Here is a 22,253-nt window from a genome sequence, read left to right on the forward strand (position 1 = left end):
CACCCCTGTGTTTATTGCAGCATTATTTACAATACCCAAGATATGGAAGCAACCCAAATGTCCATCCATATGTGAATGGATAAAGAAGATAGGATATGTGTGTGCGTGTATGTGTGTGTGATGGGATATTATTACACAGCCATAAAAGATTAGAGCTTGCCATTTTCAACAACATGGATGGACCTGGAGGGTATTATCTAAGTAAAATGAGTCAGACTGGGAAAGACAAATACCATATAATTTTACTCTTAAGTGAAATATAAAAAAAAATGAATAACAAATAAAAAGCAGAATCAGACCTATAAATACAGAGACAAGATGGTGGTTTCTAGATAGTATTAGGTGGTGGTATGGGCAAAATGGGTGAAGAGGAATGGGAGATGCATGCTTCCAGTTATGGAATAAGTAAGCCACAGAAATAAAATGTATGGCATAGGGAATATAGTCACTGGTAATGAAATAGCATTGTATGGTGACAGACAGTAGCTGCACTTGTGGTGAGCACAGCATAATGTATAGAGTTGTTAAATCACTATGTTGTACAACTGCAACTAATGTAACATTGTGTGTCATCTATACCTCCCCCAAAAAGATATACCGTCCTTTTACTTCTAGAACTTTGTATGTTAGATACATTATAATTTGAATAATGTTCACAACACGTCCTTGGCTAATTATTTTGTTTGACTTTTTAATAATTTCAAAGTCAAGGTTACAAACCACTTTTAAAACTAATATGTTTTTAAATCAGGGCAACAAGCAGAGTAAAGAGAATTAATAAAGTATTACCCAATTTCCTAAATCTATAAATTTTACTACATTATGGGTTTTCTTAGGATATCCTCTATAGAAATACATGTTACAGGAAAATTAATTCATTTTGGGTGGCATCTCCTAGATATATTTTTATTAAGATATAAGTCCTATAATAGAAGGGGAGAATATAACTACAACTTACTCCTTGACAATGAAGATAGTCAACTGTCTTAATTATTACAAACAGTACATCACTAGCTTCCCGTTCTGAGAAACACTTTTTTTTGAGAATACGGTCAAGTAGTTCTCCTCCTTTCATCAAATCCGTAACAAGGTAAACATATCTACCATCATCATAAACCTAAAAAAAAAGAAAATTTAATGTTATTTTTAATTATAATTCTTAAATGTTAAAATTATATTTACTTTCCTTTTCTAGTGAAGCTCTAGTGGTCAAAAAGGACATTATCCCTTTACTGTTAATATAGTACAGACTACACTGAAGATTAAACTGGATAAACAACCTCCTACAGTATTGAGATATGTAAAACATATAATTTTATTAACTTTTGAAGTTGTAAATTATAATTCATTAAATTATATAAATGGAACAATAGGAATCTGTGCCTCTAAAATGGAATCTATCTTATTTTTTTTTTACTATATTATAGCCACTTCTGTTCCCTACTAACAATAAGCTTCCTTCTGGCAGTAAACACATTGTTTTTAAATATCATTCCCAAAATCCATTATCTGATATGGTGTCTTAAATATTTATTGAATTCAACTAGTATATCAAGGAAAATAAATAAGAGAAATACATGTACCCTTTCACTAGGGCATGTGAGATGTTAGTGTATATGCTGTGTGTGTGTGTGTGTGTGTGTGTGTGTGTATAACAAACTACTGCTTAAAGATTACAAATCAAAATGCATAATACTATTTCACTCAAGAAACAATCCATAATGTTATAGCTATTTACTGTATAACCAAGAAAGTAAAATATTTTAGAATTTGGCAGTTTCCCAATCTCCTATATCTTCTATATTTATAGTACTTTAGGATAATAAATGGTGCTGGCTATAATGTTGACTAGTTAATGAGCTAGAATATATTCAAGTAATCAGGACACCTATCATCATAGTTCCTTTTTGATGTTGTATAAGAAGGGTAGGAGTATAGAACCACAGGGGGGAAAAAGAACTGAAGTGGGAAATTTAAGAATTTTGAGATTTTGTGGCATAAAAGTAGAATATACCATAAACAGGAAAAGTTTCAAAAAGAAAATAAAGTACCAAGTCATAACGTCATTATCTTATTATCTGATATATAGATTTTAGATACCTACATCCTTTAAAGTAATAATGTTGGGGTGTTGTCCATAGCGCATTAATATTTCAATTTCTTCTGAAGGGTCTCTCTTACTTTTGTCAATGATCTAAGAAATAAGAAAAATCTCAGAGAAAACCAAATTATTTTCTTTACCTAAAAGTGAATGAAATATTTTAATTTGGTCATATTTTAAGCAAACACTAAAAACTGAAGAATGATGCCTACTTCGCATTATTTTAACATTTAAAAATTTCCTATAATGAAACTTAACAATAAAAAATACACCATCCTTAACACTTTCCTATATTCTATATAACTGAAACTATACCAACTGATAATGTGATTCAAATGTGACAGTAATTGTCACAATTGAACAATTTTAACATATTATATTAAAATAAAACTAAAACAAGACATTCATGAAATACACCATTCCTCCAAAATAAAGTTTTAGAAATGCAAATGAAAATATTAAGTCTTAAGACTTTTCCTCATTATTTTATCTTTGCTATCTCCACTTGCCACTGAAAAATGTCTGTCAGTTAACCTTTAATTTATATATATATATATATATATATATATATATATATATAAACAAACAAAAGAGTTAGACTCAGATAATACCTTCACTGCAAATTCCATGTTCGTAGCTGTATGTATGCATCGCTTGCAAACAGAATAGGAGCCAACACCAATATCTTCTTTTAGTTCATATAATTCAGCAAATTGTCCGGAATTTCCATTTATCTGTTTTTTTTTTTAAAAGTAAGATACTAAGGAGAATGAAATATGTTCACTTTTTTATCTTCTCTCCTAAATATGCATTAATCTTAAATATTTTTTAAAAATATTTTAGATAAGTTTTATCAGTATTTGTAAAAGGTTTAAAGAGATTCTGAGCTGATCCTAAATTTTAGGTTTTCTAGATCCCCAAAGCCAATACAATAAATCAACCAGCTTATACACTGCCATTACACTTTTCTTGCCAGAGGAGATTACGTAAATATAAGTAAAGGTTAATTACTGTCTGCTTTTTTTCCAAAACATATTGTGACACCTTTAAATCATATTATACATAGAGATCAATTTAGAAGTTAAACATCACTTAAAAATTACTGTAAATCCATTAGCAATAACTGAAAGAAATAGTTATCCCTACACTGAATAATCTGATTAGGTGAAATTTACCTGAACAATTTGTAACACATTTGCACTTGTAACAGGAGTGATTTTATATTCTTCTGCAACAGAAGTTGCCACAAAGCTGAATCCTTTGAAGAGTTGATGAGCATTAGCACTAGCTGGCAAACCAGGAGAATCTAATATCCAAATAATATTATTTAATTAGAACTACACAGAATTATGTGATATGAAATGTTAGCATTTCTTTAAATATAAAAGAAACCATTAATTGCTACCATCAGACATAGTATATCATGTATTTGATTAATCATATATTATCTGTCTCCTCATGCTAGTATGCAAGCCCCATGGATTGTAATTGTTGCCTCCCTGTTCACTGCTACATCTTCACTGCTTAGTACCTTCAATATTTGTTGGCATTCAATATTTGCTGGATGAACGTGTGAAATACATGCTACTATAAGTAGAACTTATTAAATTATAAATTTTACGAGTCCGTTATATATGTCATGTCTTACCTCCTACCCCTTAACCTATAATTCATTAGCATGTGAAAGGACATTTAAAAGAAGGAAGAAAAAATTTTACCCTTTGCTCTAGCCCCTACTTCCCTGATAAATATTTCCTATTTAAATCCTCTGTTTGAAAGATGTGCAACAATGATGTATATAAGTTCTGCACTTTCATAAAGGGCAATCAATTATCTGCAAACTTAAAAATCATTTAGTTTTACCTAAGAAGCTAGTTTATTTTTTAACCATCTAATTGAATGAAAGCCCCAATGTTACATATAACAAATATGCAATACCTTTAGGTGTTTTTGCAGTAAATTCAGGATCAAAACAAAAAGTATCATCTGGTTTTCCAGAAGCCGGTTTGAAAGGAGGTTGAACTTCTCTTCTATATAATTTCTAGAAGAAACAACAGGGTAGCGCAAAATCATATTAACACTCTAAAATTATATTTTGTAAGGGAAAGCAGAACATAATATTCACAGTCTTTAACAGAAGCTCACAATTTAATAAATAAAATTTTAACAGGCTTCAGATACCCATTAACCAAATTGTCAAAATTTGAGAGATAATATACACAATGAAACAAGACCAGGAAACACAGCACTGATGCCAAAGGTTGTATTCACAAGGAATGATATTCAATTTTGATATCAAAAACTGACTTGAATTTGCATTAGTAAAATAACCATACAGAATATACCACAATGTGACCATGCAGAAACACCTGGCAACATTCAAGAATTTCAAAATTAATAGACTATCTTCAAGAAGTATATATCTCACCTAAAACATTTTGTTTTTACATTAAAAATGCATTAAATACACTGTTTATGACTCTTCTTATATAATTCAAAAATGTAATCTTGTCCAAAATTTAAATTCCTAAAATTTATGTTTTTGAAACACATTTAAAACATCTTAAAATGTATACAATCTACTCCCATTTTTTTGAAAGCAACTTTTTTAAAAGGTCACAGACCCACAGTGGGGGAATATTAATAGAGAATTACTTTGATTTTCATTTATTTAAATAAATAAACATTATATTCTTTTGTTATTTAAATTAAACACAATGGACATAAACTGTTTAGATATGAGAATAATGAAAAAAAAAGGAATTTGCAGTTTGTATACTTAAGAAGAAAGGAAGAGTAGATAAGCATTAGAAAAAAAAAATAAACCAGTGAAGAAATGGGCAGAAGACATGAATAGACATTTTTCTAAAGAAGACACCCAGATGGCCACAAGACACATGAAAAGATGTTCAACGTCACTCCTCATCAGGGAAATACAAATCAAAACCACACTGAGATACCACATCATGCCAGTCAGGGTGGCTAAAATGAACAAATCAGGAGACTATAGATGTTGGAGAGGATGTGGAGAAATGGGAACCCTCTTGCACTGCTGGTGGGAATGCAAACGGGTGCAGCCACTCTGGAAAGTAGTGTGGAGGTTCCTCAAAAAATTAAAAATAGATCTACGCTATGACCCAGCAATAGCACTGCTAGGAATTTACCCAAGGGATAGAGGAGTGCTGATGCATAGGGGCACTTGTACCCCAATGTTTATAGCAGCACTTTCAACAATAGCCAAATTATGGAAAGAGCCTAAATGTCCATCAACTGATGAATGGATAAAGAAGATGTGGTTTATATATACAATGGAGTACTACTTGACAATGAGAAAGAATGAAATCTGGTCATTTGTAGCAATGTGGATGGAACTGGAGAGCATTATGCTAAGTGAAATAAGTCAGGCAAAGAAATACAGTTACCATATGTTTTCACTCATGTGGATCCTGAGAAACTTAACAGAGAACCATGGGGGAGGGGAAGGGGGGGAAGTTACAGAGAGGGAGGGAGGCAAACCATAAAAGACTTAAATACTGAGAACAAGCTGAGGGTTGATGGGGGGGGTGGGGGAGAGGGGAAAGTGGGTGATGGGCATTGAGGAGGGCACCTGCTGGGATGAGCACTGGCTGTTTTATGGAAAACAATCTGGCAATAAATTATGTTTAAAAGAAAAAAGGGGAAAAAAAGTGACACGGGGATAAAAGGACACCAGGGAAAGAAGCACATACATATAACACAGGGCAGACTCCCATGTAGCGTGCCCATTGAGTGGTCTTTTAGGGTATTAATACTAACGGTTTCTGTTATGCAATTTTACAATTATAAAAAATAAGTCACTTTTTCCAAGTTTTTATTTAAATTCCAGCTAGTTAACAAACAGTGCAATATTAATTTCAGGTATATAATTTAGTGATTCATCACTTACATACCACGCCCTGTGCTCATCATAACAGGTGCCCTCCTTAATGCCCATCACCTGTTTAACCCATTCCCCCATCCACTATCATTTTGTTCTCTAGAGTTAAGAGTCTCTTTCTTGGTTTGCCTCTTCTTCCCCGTATGTTCATCTGTTTTGTTTCTTAAATTCCACATATGAGTGATATCATATGGGATCTTTCTCTGACTGACTTATTTTGCTTAGCATAGTACACTCTAGCTACATCTATGTCATTGCAAATGGCAAGATTTCATTAGTTTTTAATGGCTGAGTAATATTCTATTCTATATATATACTACAACTTCTTTTTATATTCGTCAGTTTATGAACATTTGTGTTCCTTCCATACTTTGGCTATTGCTGATAATACTGTTGTAAACATTGGGGTGCATTTATCCCTTCTTTTTTTTTATCCTTTGGGCAAATTCCTAGTAGTAGAATTTCTGGATAGTAGGGTAGTTGTACCTTTATGTGAGGAACCTCCATACTGTTTTCCCAGAGTGGCTGCACCAATTTGCATTCCCACCAACAGTATAAGAAGGTTCCCCTTTCTCCAAATCTGTTGTTTCCTGGGTTGTTAATTTTAGCCATTCTGACTTGTATGAGGTGAAATCTCACTGTAGTTTTGATTTGTATTTCCCTGATGATGAGTGAAGTTGATTATCTTTTTATGTGTCTGTTGGCCATCTGGATGTCTTTGAAAAAATGTCTATTCATGTCTTCTGCACACTTTTGTTTGGATTATTCATTTTTTGGGTGTTAAGTTTTATAAGTTCTTTATAGATTTTGGATATTAGCCCTTTATCAGATATGTCATTTACAAATATCTTCCCCAATTCTGTTGATTGCCTTTTAGTTTTGTTGATTGTTTCCTTCACTGTGCAGAGACTTTTTACCTGTTAAGTGTGGTTATCTACCACATTTAGATTGGGGAGTATGAAGGAGGAAGAGAAATGAATTAGAATTCATTTTCTTTAAGAATTTGCCTTATCATTCACCTCCTCACCTCTATCTCTTCCTCCTTCACATTCCCCAACCTAGAACAGGGGAAAATAGTAACCACACTTAACAGGTAAAACATATGAGAGACAAAAATTTACTAAATATCATCCACACACCTACTGGTTCAAGGTAATTGCCATGACATCTACACCTCTAAGTAAAACCCTCATATCAAAAAAAAAAAAAAAAAAAAGATTAAGTTTATCAGCAAAGCCCAAATATGAGCATTTTATTCTTCAGTGTTAATTCATATTAAGTCACTCAGTGACAAAGTTTCTACTGAACTTACAACTGAACTTACATTCCAGTCAACATTTGCAAAAAAAAGATGTCTTTTGATTTCCTCAACTCCTTCTGAACCTATAAAAAAGGAAATAATTTTTTACTGGTATAATTATTTTTAATCTTTCTACCTGGCTTCTCTGCTGTTATCTGTACAAACGAATACACCTTTCATATACTCCTTGCAGTGAAATGTTTATTATTTCTTATTTGATATTTTGGGTTTTTTTCAATTTAATATAATAAAACATAACTGATGCTCACACTGAAGCATATAAAGTATGATGAAATAATGAAATTCCTTCTAAATCAAATAAAAATAATGTTTAACACATCACTAAAACATATATATATATGTATGTATATATATATATATATATATATATATATTTCACAATTAAACTTATGGCTTAGTATCTCAAAGCCAAATTACAAAGTGAAATATAATAAAGTGATATTAAAATTTTAACACAAAAATTAAATAATATAATCACATTTGGATCCAAGGAAAGGCTATCAGAAAGTGGCCAAATAATGAGTGGCTATGGAAACATATTTATCTCAAAGAATACTTGAAGGGACAAAATAATCACCTTCAAATATCTAAAAAGATTACCTATATAAGGGAGAATTCTGTGAATTATTTCAAAAGAAGTAATCCATATGATATACATAATGACATATATTAAATGGAAGTTCTGAATAGCTAGACTATTGTTAAATCATGGACAAAACAGAGTTTACTGGATCTATGTGCTTACAAAATGCAAACTCGTAGGTGTAAATATATAGCAGCAGTAAATGAACTAGGCCAGAAAACATAAAGGTACAATGATCCTCCCAAAACAGGCAGTGTATTTTTGTAAAAGTTAAGGCAATAAATAATACCCAGTCTATTTGCTGGATTTCTTTTGAATAACATCCTTAGTAGACTTTGTGCTTCAGCACTAAGAAACTGAGGCATTCCGAGTTTTGCTCTGAAAAAGATTTTTAGAAAATTTCATTTAAATCTAGACATACTTTAAATTGACAAATCTAAAAAAGAACTTAAAAGAATGTTTTAACAATGAAAAATAATGTCCCGTATATGGTAGGAGAAGAAAATAAGACAGTGTGAAAAAGTGTTCTTTTGTGTCAATTGAAAACAAATTTCAAGAAACTGAAAACAAGGAATTTTTCCCAGAAGAAAAAAAAAATAACTGTTTACACTTACTTTAATATCATATTCATGGTCTCATTTCTGTCTTTACCTTGAAATGGCAGAGTACCAGTAAGCATTTCAAACTAAAACAAACAAAAAGTAACACATAATTTGCCAGAGCTTAGAATATATGATAAAATTTTTTAGGAAAACAACTGAGACTTGTAATACATGATCATCAAATGATGAAGGATCTACACGATAGGTCAAAATAGGAACAGAAAAGTAAGTCAATTAAGGAAATGCACTGCTGGTACCTCACTATGTATAGCCCAACTGATAGGTGACCTGTAGCAAATGAAACCAACCAGTTTTTTTTTTTTTTCAGTCCTATCTAATCTGGCTAGGTTCCCAAACCAAAGCAATTTGAAAATAGATACACAGCATTTTCTTTTAAACCAAAGATACGGTCTTAAAGCAAACATTTAACAATGAATGGAAAGTAAAACTAAGCAGGGAACCATTTCAAATTCATAAGTGCTTTGTACACCTGAAACTAATATTACACTCTATATTAACTAACTGGAATTTAATGTTTATTTATTTTTGAGAGAGAGAGAGAGAGAGAGAGAGAGAGAGAGAGAAAGAGAGCATGAGTGGAGGGGGGGGTGCAGAGAGAGAGAGAGACACAGAATCCGAAGCAGGCTCCAGGCTCTGAGCTGTCAGCACAGAGCCCGTCGCGGGGCTCGAACTCACGAACCGTGAGGTCGTGACCTGAGCTGAAGTCAGATGCTCAACCTACTGAGCCAGCCAGGTACCCCTGGAATTTAAATAAAACCTTAAAAAAGAAGATACACAAAAGGCCAATAAGCACATGAAAAGATGCTTAACATCATTGGTCATTAGGGAAATTAAAAAAAAGAAAGATGTAACCATTATCATTCTCTTCACTCCAAAAAGCAATAAAAAAAGAACAAGAAAGCTACACATGTACACCAGTATCTTAAAAAAAAATAAGAAAGCTGCGCATGGCATAAAAATAAACATTTTCCCTAAGATATTAATTGCAATGTAGATTACTAGAACATTAAATAATGGTGTAAAAAACTAGTTTTGAAAATGAAGATCATTATACTTCACTAAAAAGAAAAGTTTTTATATCTCTAATATTTAAGTCTTGAACTTAGATTCAGTAATGACTTTGGCTTCAGTCCTCTGCTCATTTATCTGAATTCATAACCTTAGGTTATTAATTCAACCCTTTCCTATATATTGATGACTTTCAAATCTGTTCCAGCCTCAATCTCTCTCAAGTCCTAGTTCTCCCTCCCAAATCTACAGTAATGTTTCTTAACTGGATGTTGAAGAAGTAGGGGCAGGGGCCACAGAAAGAGAAAGAAGACAAAGAAAGTATGGTATATGGGGATCGTCTCTCTCAAGCTCCAGTCCTCTGCTTTCAAATTTAAAGTTATCGTTCTCTATTGGTGACCAGAGTAGCAGAGGTGGTAATGGCAAGGACAAAAAGTGGGAGCATATTATACTGGAATCCACCTCCCACCTAAATTAAATTGCATGTTGGCTAAGTAGTATTTTTAAAGGTCTCCAGATGATTCTGATCCTGTCTCCACTGATCCCTCCTAATTTATTACCACCAAGGGTTTAACCACAAACCTGTAATAACCTATGCAACATGTTATAAATAAACTATTTCTCCACTTCCAAAACCAGTTGCCCTTTCCAGGTATGTCTTTTCTGCTGAACTATCATTCTTTTCAAACTCCCTAAAGTTCATAAATTTTAGAGGTGTTTTTATCTTTGACCTTCACCCTCTCCATCTGTGACATTAAATCAGCTATTAAGATCAGCCACTTCTTCCTTTGACATATATTTAAGATTTCATCTTTTATATTCTATAATATTACAAGTGTCTTGTAAGGAGACCTTGTTGGTCTCACTACTTCCAGTTTCCTCTATTTACAATCCATTTATACAATGCTGTCAAGGCTAATCTTCTTTAAATAAATTTTTCCCTAATTACTATCTTGTTAAAGAACTACAAAATTTGGGGTGTCTGGGTGGCTCGTGTCAGTTAAGCATCTGACTATTGATATTGGCTCAGGTCATGATCTCACAGTTCATGAGATCCTTGCTTGGGATTCATTCTCTCTCTCTCTCTCTCTCTCTCTCTCTCTCTCTGTCCCTGCCCTCAAAATTAATAAAGATGAAAAATTAATAAACATTAAAAAATAATCTACAAAAGTTTCCTACTACTCAGAGTATTGCATGCAAATGCCTATTGGCATATAGTCTCATTTCCTCCACCATCACCCTCATTCTCTACTACTATTCTACTCAAACTAGTTGTCTAGGTCTTTGCTACTAATATGATCCTTCTTGATTTGCAGCTATTTAAATTTTTCTACCCTTCTGGGATTAATCTAAGCTCCACCTCCTCCACTTTTCCTACAGCAACTTATATGATTTCTTGCCTGAATTCCTAAGGTATATTTTTGGATGGTTCAATTAGCTATTTCAATTGTTTCCCTAACCAGATTGTATGCCTTCTTTGGTCATGGAAAATGTCAAAATTATATCTTCAGTTTTTTGCTACCCCACTATCCTACACAAATGTCAGGTTTATAATAGGCCCTAATATATTGAAGTGTCATATAGTATGTTATAAAGTAATAAATAGGCAAAATGGATTATCAGCAAGATGGATTATACAAACAAATTGATTCAACAGCTATTCACTTAGTGCCCTACTTGATACTGAAAATATACTCTTAATTTATACCAAATTAGTCAGTTTTTATGCCTGCTATGCTAGGTATCATGACAGATGAAAAGTAGCATGAGACATGACTGCTCTCCACAAAAAGTTTAGTCTTTCTAGGGACGTGCCTGAAACAATTTGACAATAAGTTTATGGTAAGGTGCTAAATTCTGTGATACCCAAGTAAAATAATATATGATACTTTTTTAAGTTTATTATTTTTGAGAAAGCTGGGAAGGGGCAAAGAGAGAGAGGGAGAGATAATTCCAGGCAGGCTCTGCACCATCAGTGTGGAGCCTGATATGGGGTTCAAACCCATGAACCGCGAGATCATGACTTGAGCTGAAACCAAGTGTCGAGCACTTAACTGACTGAGCCACCCAGGCAATCCCCCCCCCCAGTGTGACATTTAAACAAAGTATCCTGGGGGTGCCTGGGTGGCTCAGTCAGTTAAGCATCCGACTTTGGCTCAGGTCATGATCTCACAGTTCGTGAGTTTGAGCCCTGCATCGGGTTCTGTGTTGGCAGCTCAGAGCCTGGAACCTGCTTCAGAATCTGGGTCTCTCTCTCTCTCTCTCTCTCTTTCTGCCCCTCCCCTGCTCATGCTTTCTCTCTCAAATAAATACGCATTAAAAAAATTAAAGTATTCTGAAATCTAAAATCTGGTAAGCCTTTTTCTAAGTTTCAAATTTGAATAGCTTATAAAAGAATGCTACCATTTACCTTTTCATCTAGAAACTTTAAAATAAATCAGAATACCAAAATCGTAATTATTCCTTTATAACAGCTAGCCAATCAGAAGGTTTTTTTAAATAATCATGAATTATCAAAACTCTATTCTCACCTAACACATTCCAAAATTTAAAACAAAATTCTAAATAATATTAATTTTATATTGGCATAATTTAAAAATAACACTACTTACCATAAGTACACCATATGACCACCAATCAGCACTTTGGGAGTGGCCTCTCCTATTTACTACTTCAGGAGCCATGTACTCCACTGTACCACAAAATGAGTAAGCCTTCTTTTCTTGATCTACAGATTCCTTGCTGAGTCCAAAATCTATGATAACAATGTGACAGAAAAATATATCTGAAGATACTCAGAAAATAGAAACTACCAAAGGAAACAAAACTATGTGTTAGAACTTAAAACAATTCATGGATGGGCTATAATTACTCTTAAGAAAGCTCCGGTGAGACAAATAATGGAAAACAGCCTGTATTTCATTATACCATTTTAAGAGCATTTAGAGATTGCTCAGTTAAATTCCATCCTCAAAATACATGTTTTCATATTTATATTAGTATATCATTCAGCAATTTTGAGAGGTCAACAATTAAATCATCAAAGCTGTCATACTGTTCTAAGTTTTAAAATAGACTAAGACACAAAAGAGACACTTTTTAAAACACTAAAAAAGCAAATTATGCTTTTGAGCTTCCATTTTTGTTTAAGGCTTTCAAAGAGCTAAAGGTACCAATATATAAAAAACAATCATTCCTATGTATTAGCAGTGAAAATTGGAAGTTGAAATGTAAAAAGTACCATTTATAATACCACCAAAAAAACCTGCATGAAATCCACAGGCATATATACAAAGTAGATGTAAGACCTGCATGCTAAAAATTAGAAACACCTATGAAAGAAATCAAAGTAGATCTAAATAAGTGGAGAGACATATTGTATGCATGGTTTGGAAGATTCAATGTTGTTAAAGATATCAAGTCCCAAAATACTGATCTACAGTGTCAATGAAACTTTAATAAAGTCCCAGTAAGATTTATTTTGTAAAAATAAAAGAAAACTAAACTTAAAATTTATAAAAAAGACTCAAGAAAATAGAATAGCCAAAATAATTTTGATGAAGAAAACCAATGAAGGACTTACACAACTTCACTACAAAACTTATGATAAAGCTACAGTAATCAAGAAAGTGTGGCATTGGAGAAAGGCTACATGTGTATATATCAATGCAAAAGGAGAGTGCCCAAGAATAGACTAACACATACAGTTCTGCTATAATGCTTGTTTTGAAAATGCAAATTTATTCCAGCATGATTGATATATTAGAGAACAATTTAAGCATAACACAAATTTCAAATGGGTTTGACTTAATGTGTGGTTTATATGCAATTTTGTCTATAAGAAACACTAGGTGAGACACTATAAAACTGAACCTAGCTGGGGGTGCCTGGGTGGCTCAGTCAGTTAAGTGTCTGACTTTGGCTCAGTTTGTGATCTCAGTTGATGAGTTAGAGACCCACATAGGGCTCTCTGCTGTCAGCACAGAGCCTGCTTTAGATCCTCTGTAGCCCTCGCTCTACCCCTCACCCCATCTCAAAAATAAATACTTAAAAAAATGCACCTAGTTGAACCAAGCCAAGTAATGATAGATACATGCACATACCCCAAACATCTGCCAGATTTCAGCTCATTATGTGTATTATGAGCTACTCCTGCCCACCTGTAGTGTTACAATCTTCCTCCCAATTCCACATAATCTATCTTCTACCACTTCACAATAACCAACATACTGCAACCTTTCTGACAACAATTCTACAGGCAAATATCAGGATTTTTTTCAAGGTAAGGTACCTTTTTATTGTAGTATTTACATATTCTTAAACATTTAGATTATGTAAAATAATGTTGTCATTTTTATCAACTTCTTTAGTGTGCACTGGTTATATATTTGAGTGTTAAATCCCTAACCCCATTTCTCCCATAAGTCCTGTGCTTTTTATTATATGTAATTATTCACAGTGAAGTGATTTTTTAAAAGATCACATGTGCACATGTGCTGTATTAGAACTTGCTATATATTGTCAATTGATTCCTGATAAAGGTGTAAAAGCAATTCCATGAAGAAAGTTCTTAACAACAAATGGTGACAGAACAATAGGATTAATATCCTATTAATCCTCATACCAAAAACATCCTCATACCATAAAAAATTAACTAAACATGAACCACAGAACTAAATGTAAAACATAAAACTAAAATTTTCAAAAGAATAAAAAGAAAATCTTTGTGATCTTTTGTTAGGCAATGATTTCTAAGATACAACATCAAAATATAATTCATTAAAGAAAAACGTTGATAATTGGACTTTATCAGAATCAAAGCTGCTCTTCAAAAAATACTGTTCAGAGAAGAAAAAAGAAGCTACAGACTGGAGAAAATATTTGCAAACTGCATACCTGATATAGCTCTTGTATTTGGAGTATATTTAAAAACTCAAAATTCAATAATGAGAAAATAATACACATTTTTTAAATGGGCAAAAGATCTGAACAGACATTTCTCCAGATAAATAAATGCATAAAAAGATGCTCACTGTTGTTAGTTATCAGGGACATTCAAATTAAAACCCCAATGAGATACTACTACATGCCTATTAGTAGAGCTAAAATAAAAATACTGACAATACCAAGTAATGGCAAGGATGTAGATAGAGCAAGTAGAGCTCTCCTATGTTGCTGATGGGTATACAAAATGGTACAACCACTTGGAAAACAGTTTGGAGGTTTCTCACTAAGTTAAAAATACACTTACCATATGACCAAGCAATCCTACTCCTTTTGTATTTACTCAAGTGAAATAAAAATTTATATTCATATAAAACCTGCACATGAATATTTACAGTGGCTTTATTTATCACTTTCAAACTGGAAACAACCCAAATACCCCTTAATTGGGGATTAGACAAGCAAACCATGGTATCATCATAAAATGGAACACTATTCAGCAATAAAAAATAAACTGATACATACAAAATATAGATTAATCTCAAATGCACTTTATTAAGTAAATGAAGTCAGACTCAAAAGGCTATTTACTATATGCCTCTGTGTACATTACATTGTGGAAAAGGTGAAACTGTAATGACAGAAAGCAGATGGATGTTTAGGTAGGGTAAAAAGGAAGGTAAAAAGGACTTATGCAGAAATTGTGGAGAGTGGTAGAATTGTATTATACCTCTTTTTTATTTCAAGTTTTTATATAAATTCTAGTTAGTTAATATATATGGTAAAACTGGTTTTCGATGTAGAATTTAGTGATTCCTCACTTACATAATCTTGATGTTGGTGGTAGGAATACAACTAAATGTATTTGTTAAAGTTTGCAGAACTATAGATGAGAAAGTGATTTTTTTAAATTAAACTTTATATTTTGAGACAATTGCAAACTCACATGCAGTTATGTGAAATACTACAAGAGATCCTATTTACCTTTTACCCAGTCCCCCCCCCATGGTAACATCTTACAAAACTTATATTATAATATCACAGCCACAATACTGACAAGGATGTTGCCATGATACAGAATAGTTCCATCACCACAAGGATCTGAAGAATGAGTTTTACTGTATGTAAATTATATCTTAATTCTATAAGTGATTAAAAAAAAGCTGTAGCCCTACATTGCTCTTAAAATAAAATACCAACATTAATAATTTTATCATCCCTCAAAACTAATTTTCTAACCATGTTTAATATTTTCATTTAAAATTCATTTATCCTTGTATAATAACTTGAATGAATTATGATTTTTAACATAATAAATTTTTCAATGTACTGTTATTAGTTTCTTTCTCTACATTTTGAGACTTTTAAACTCTTGCACATTCCATTTCAAAGATGAAATATAATAAAGGCTAGTCTTCAAGGTCAGTTCAGCTGAATATAACAACATACCTTGCAGAGAAGAACACTGGTTTCTTTGGCCATTCCACAGAGGAGGAGAAAGGGAAGAGAATTTTCTTATCCTCCATTACCTTTCAGAGATTTATACCACTCCATAGAGGTCCTCTGCTGTTTGTTTGTTTTTTTTTCTGACAAAACTGACATTTAACACTAGAATTTGCTCAGCAATCAATTGACAAAAAAAAAAAAACTTTTATGATAATAAGACTTAGCTACAAGATTAAATAAAACATATGTTAATTAGTGATTTCTCCAACCCACTATTTTAAAAACAAAATGCAGAGTTCAGCTACAAAAAGGCTCCTTTTGGGGAGGGAGGGCGGTATATCTTTGTAACCTTAAAGGATTCTATGATTTTAAAATTTAAAAGCCTGCCTAGAAAACAATAATAAGTATTTACTACGAGTAAAAGTAATTTCAGTGACTAATTTGCAGATAACCATAAAAATTATTAAAACTATTTTAGTGTATACATTTTCTCTTAAATATCTAGTTCAAGTACTGTGTGATATAAATTTCTGACACTGTATATTTTTTCTCCATTCTCTTTATATAAATTACCCTACATTATGTCCCTCAGAAAACACATTATAGTAACTACAGAGAGTTCAAATCAATTGTGTGTTCAATTTATGGTTTTTAGTGGGATATTATGAGTAAATATTATTTTCTAAACAGGCAAGTCATATTACATGGTTAATTTTATATAGACTATAAGGTGGGGTGTTTCAGAAAAAAGTAAGACATAAAAACAATATAAATAATATATTGACATGTATGCAGATATTTTCAGGGTACTTATTCTCATTCTACTGATCTTATTTTATGCAATCATAATCTTGGTATGAAGTCAATTAGGCTCAAAGCATAGTCATACCAATGAACCTCTCTATAGTCCACTGCCATTCCAGCTAACCTGTTAAACATTAAGTGTATTCTTTACATCTAGAGGATTTTTAAAGTAGACAGGTCAAAAGAAAGATATTGCCTGTCTCTGGTACTTTTGACTGTAGTATTCAAAATGGGAGGAAGAAGATAGGAAAAATAAGAGGAAAAGGAGAGGAAGATGGAAGAAAAACACACAAAAATTAAAAAAGAAAGGAAGAAAAAGAGAAGGAAATAATAAAAAGAAAATAAGTTAAAGGAAATAATGAAAAAAACATTATTAGAATATTTACTATGAATGGTCACACTTTAACCAACCTGATTGGGATGTTATGAGGTTAAATTCATAAATTTATTACTCATTTAAAAACTTTGAATTAGGCTATAATTATAAAATAGTGTCAATTACCTAATATTCATTATTGTATATTTCTTCAAAGAAATTTTTATGGCGTCTTGAGGAAAATAGATTGAATTGTGCATATATATATTTTTTTATCAATTAAATCTAATATGTGCATATATATATATTTTTTTAACAATTAAATCTATTTTCCTTAAGATGCCATAAAGATTTCTTTGAAGACATATACAATAATGAATGTATATATATGTGCATATATATATATATATATCACATTTTCTTCCTGTTACAAGCCTTCTGTCCTTTGTTTATAAGTTAACATTTACTCTAACTATTCCTTCCTCCTCAGCCAGTTTAAGTCCAAAATCTATAAAAGAAAAATTCACATTACAAGACTAAATATAAAATATAAATATAAAACAATTTGACATCATTATTCTCTTACTGGAGAAAAGAGGTATAGGTAGGATTTATTCTAATTTTTTCCCACCTCCTTTCTTCATTCCTTACAAAACAAGTATACTGTAGTTTTTAAATGAAAATAATTAAATTCTAACCAACTTTGCAACAAAAACTTGAATGCTATAAAAAATTATATAATACATAAAATCTCAAAACTATTATTCTCTCTTCCTATTTTTTTCCTTTTCCTCTTTCAATCCCTTTAAATCTACTTTGTATCTTTTAAATATGAAAAAGAGAATCAGGCTATGAATTAAAAAGATTTACTAAATTTTATTTGAGCTTGGTCACATTTTCCTGAGCTTTCAAGTTAACAGCTTTATACTTTATTTTTACATTGAAGCAGTATACTTAGGAATTTAAAGCAACTTACCTTTAAAGTGTACTGGTCCAAAATTCTCTGTAAAGACCACATCTTCATTTTATTTCTGTTTTAATATTCTGATAATTAAATAAAGATTTTACTATCTATTTATAACATAATTAGCCTTTCGAGATTGACTCACTCAGCATAATGCCCTTGAGTCCATCCAAGTTGTTGCATATATCAAGAGTTCCTTCCTTTTTACTCATGGGTAGTACTCCATTGTATGGATGTATCAGTTTGTTTATCCATTCATTCTCTGAAGGACATTTGGGACATTTCCAGTCTTGGGCTATTACAAATAGAGCTGCTATGAAAATTCGTGTATAGGTTTTTATGTGCACATAAGTTTTTATTTCTCTAGGATAAATGTCCAGAATGGGTACTGTGTGGTTGCATTTATATCATATTCTCAACATAACAAAACTAGAGTTGTAGAATAAATAAGTGATACCAGATGTGAGAGTAGGAGGAGGGAAGACATAACTGTAAATGGGAAGCACAAGAGAGTTCTTTTGCAATTGTAGAACAATTTTGCATATTCATTATAGTGGTGGTAATAAAATATATATGTGACAAAAATGCCATAGAATTATACACAAACAAAAAAATACATGCATGCAAAAACTAGTGAAATCCAAGTAAAGTATATGGTCCAGTGAATTGTACTATACCAATTAATTTCCAGGGTTTAATAAAGCACTGCAATTTCATAATATGTCACCATTTGGGAAAGCTGAGTGACGGGTACACAGGTCCTCTCAGTACTATTTTTGCAACTTACTATGAGTCTACAATTATTTGAAAATGAAAATTTTTTAAATGGTATAATAGATATATTTTATGCCTAAGAATCCTGTAAGGATTTAGCACCTTGTCTTATAGTAAACCCTCGATATTCAAAATAAGGAAAAATAAAACATGTTTTCACAAATAAAGAAAAAAAGGAACTTCTGATTCTGAAATACTTGGTTTAAAAGTTTATAATTCACTACACTTCAAACGTGATAACTACTTATGATAAATCTTATAGTTGAGATTAACTAAGATAATGTTTTTACCTAGCATGCCAAATGTCATTTGATAATTAGGATAGTGACTCTATTGTATAAATTTTTGGTATTACAATTAGAACATATTGAGAGCTACCTTATCTACTTTTTAAATGAATTTTAGTTCACTAAAGAGATGAATAAAATACAAATTAAGTCAAAGAAAAAAGAAAACAGGCTTAGTCAGATATATATTAAATAAAATTATAAAATAGAGTAAAATAAGAAAATCTGCATACCTGTTAACTTGATATGTCCTATTTCATCAAGCAAAATGCTGTAAATCAAAATTCACATTCAACAAGATGGAATCAAATATTTTTATATATTCATTTACATAAAAATCATCATAAACTTAAAAATGGTATCTATTTAATTTACTGGAAAATATTTAAATGATTAACTTAAAATCAATGAGTATCTCAGTGCGCCTGGATGGTTCAGTCAGTTAAAGCATCTGGCTTCGTCTCAGGTCATGATCTCAAGGCTCATGAGTTTGAGTCCTGCATCATGCTCTGTGCTGACAGCTCAGAGCCTGGAGCCTGCTTGGGATTTTGTGTCTCCTTCTCTCTTTCCCTTCCCCACGCGCGCTCTCTCTCTCTCTCCTCTCTCTCTCTCTCAAAAATAAACATTAAAAAAATTTTAAAAATCAATGGGTACCTCATAAATATTACTTGTTATAAATAAGTTTCATATAATTGCATAATTCATGTATATTTTCACATAATTTTAAAAACAAAACAGTGGAGAAAACTGTAATTATAGAAATACTGGTGACAGGGATTCATAAGGAGAATATAGCCTTACTTTTCTGGTTTCAGGTCTCTATATACAATTCCTAATTGGTGCAGATGATCCAAAGCAAGTGCCAGTTCTGCAAGGTAGAATTTCACATCTTCCTCTGTAAACAGAACCTAGAATGCAATAATTTACCATTTGATCGTTTCTTCAATATTGAATTTTAAAAATTTACTTCTTTAAAAATGAATAAACAGACAAATCTAGGTTAATTAAAAAAAATAAGATAAGTAGGTAGATGAAATTAACTCTTTAGGAATTCTTCTCTTTAATACTGTTTTAATGCAAATCTTCCTAAAACATATTATGGAGTTTATATATCTTCTACATTGAATGTACTCTGCAGGATTTACCTTTTTGTAACACTTTAGTGTCATAATGCAATTATTAATTTTAGTACTCTGCTACAATGTAGTCATATTCTCAGGATCTTTGAAGTTTATAGGATATTTTGGTGTACCATTGGTAATTCCACTATTTCTACATTTTCTCTTTCACTGTCTACTATCACTTCTCAGGAATTTCACTATTAACAGCTCTAACTAACCCAAAGTTTCTAGTATACCAACACAAGATGTTAAATTAGTAACTCTTACATTAAACAAGTTCTAAACCCAGTATCTAACCTAAAGAGTAGCTCTAGGCCCCTTCTGCTGGTAAAGTACTTGGGTTTAATGATATATTATTCCTCATTTTGTGCCTGGGAATAAAGCTGCTATGGTGAAGTGAAAAGAGTACTGGAATTAGAATCAGATTAGCAGTGTAATGTTTGACATGCTACTTAGCCCTCTAGGCTTTAGTTTCTAAAGCTGTAAAATAAGGATAATAACACTTGCTATATCTACCTAACAAGGTTATTTTAAAAGCCATGTTAGGGGGCTTGTGTGGCTCATTCAGTTAAGCGTCTGACTTCAGCTCAGGTCATGATCTCACAGCTTGTGGGTTCAAGCCCCATGTCGGGCTCTGTGCTGACAGCTCAGAGCCTGGAGCCTGCTTCGGATTCTGTGTCTCCCCCTCTCTCTCTGCGCCTCCCCCTCTCACACTCTGTCTCTCTCTCTCAAAAAAAATTAACATTAACTTTTTGGAAAAAAACATATTAGTTTATGTGGAAAAAAGCTTTGTAAATTGTAGAATGCTATGTATTTAACCATGAGGCATAATTATTTATAGGTTTATGTCTATATTCATTCCTGAGTGTTAAATTTACACACAAAATTGGGTACTACTCAAACATTAGATGTAATTTTTAAGATTTATCAAAGGCTTCTGAATGGCAAAACAAATAACTTGTCTAGAAATTAGCTATTTTCATTAAAGAAATCTCTGAATTATTAGGAAAGCTCAAAATTTGAATGAAACATCATAAAATCTTGTAACTGAACTGCCTATTTATTATTATGGTCACTGAATTACATAATACAGACTTAGGTTACTAGTAAAATTTCAGAGAATGAGCAGTTAAAGATAAATTTTGAAACTCTGCCTACTTCTGAAAATGATCTATAGAAAAACAAAGTTGTGCATTATCTAAATTTCAGAGTTCATCTGAATATAATGGTAAAAGTATATGAACATAATTTTCACTTGATACTTTATGAAGAATAAATATGTTTGTTACTTATTTAACTTCTCAGGAAGGCTAATCAAAACTTTCATTTAAACCTAACACATAAGAAAACCTTAAACAAAAAAATTTCAAACTCTAAATTAGAGTCTTTGCCTAAGCTTTATGGCAAGCATATTATTTTGTCATTAAACTGTGTTAAAAGCCTCATGAGAGACACAAATAAGAAACTTAATAAGTAGCAATTATATGCCAGTAACTTTACATTCATTATGCTATTACACTCTTTCAAACAACCCTATGAAGTAGGTATTATCACCACCTTACATATGGAAAAAGAGACAAAGAGACAAAGTGATAAAATATCTTGCCCAGAATAACATAGCTAGTAAGAAGCAGGTCTAGGATTTGAAGTCAGGAATACTAATTCCTAAGAACTACTTAAGAAGTACCTCTTTCCCAGAAGCCACTTCTGCCGGCTATATTTCAACTCGGTTTTAGTTTCAGTACCATTAATGCTTTCCTATTCACTAATCACCCTATCACAAATGAACCCATGAAAAAACATCACTTAAAACCCTAGCACCCTGTTAGGCTTTCGTTGTCTGCTCTTCAAATTGTTTGTGTATGTATGAGTGCATGTGTGTTTTAGCATATTTAAGATCACGCTGTATACTACTTAGTGTCCTCCTTTTTACCCACTTATATCATAAGCAACCTCCCATATCTTTAAAATGGTATACACACACACACACACACACACACACACATATTATAAAGTTATCTAAGATAATTCAGATAATTAAAAAC

At 32.0% G+C, this 22,253-nt stretch overlaps 1 protein-coding gene across 1 annotated transcript in view; it reads right to left on the reverse strand.

Annotated features, from left to right (window-relative positions):
- Nucleotides 1–22,253, reverse strand: part of RPS6KA6 (ribosomal protein S6 kinase A6) — a 216,572-nt gene that overhangs the window by 60,006 nt on the left and 134,313 nt on the right. Inside the window, exons 7-17 of the mRNA XM_049644017.1 lie at nt 19,889–19,995; nt 19,321–19,358; nt 12,165–12,307; nt 8,536–8,606; nt 8,211–8,299; nt 7,342–7,400; nt 4,040–4,142; nt 3,277–3,407; nt 2,713–2,835; nt 2,105–2,194; nt 959–1,117 (exon numbers count right to left, since the gene is read on the reverse strand). Coding sequence (XP_049499974.1) covers nt 959–1,117; nt 2,105–2,194; nt 2,713–2,835; nt 3,277–3,407; nt 4,040–4,142; nt 7,342–7,400; nt 8,211–8,299; nt 8,536–8,606; nt 12,165–12,307; nt 19,321–19,358; nt 19,889–19,995 — 1,113 coding nt within the window. The remainder of the gene's footprint in view (nt 1–958; nt 1,118–2,104; nt 2,195–2,712; nt 2,836–3,276; nt 3,408–4,039; nt 4,143–7,341; nt 7,401–8,210; nt 8,300–8,535; nt 8,607–12,164; nt 12,308–19,320; nt 19,359–19,888; nt 19,996–22,253) is intronic.

The sequence above is a fragment of the Panthera uncia genome, chromosome X (assembly GCF_023721935.1).
Source record: "Panthera uncia isolate 11264 chromosome X, Puncia_PCG_1.0, whole genome shotgun sequence".
In the NCBI taxonomy this organism is placed as follows: domain Eukaryota; kingdom Metazoa; phylum Chordata; class Mammalia; order Carnivora; family Felidae; genus Panthera; species Panthera uncia.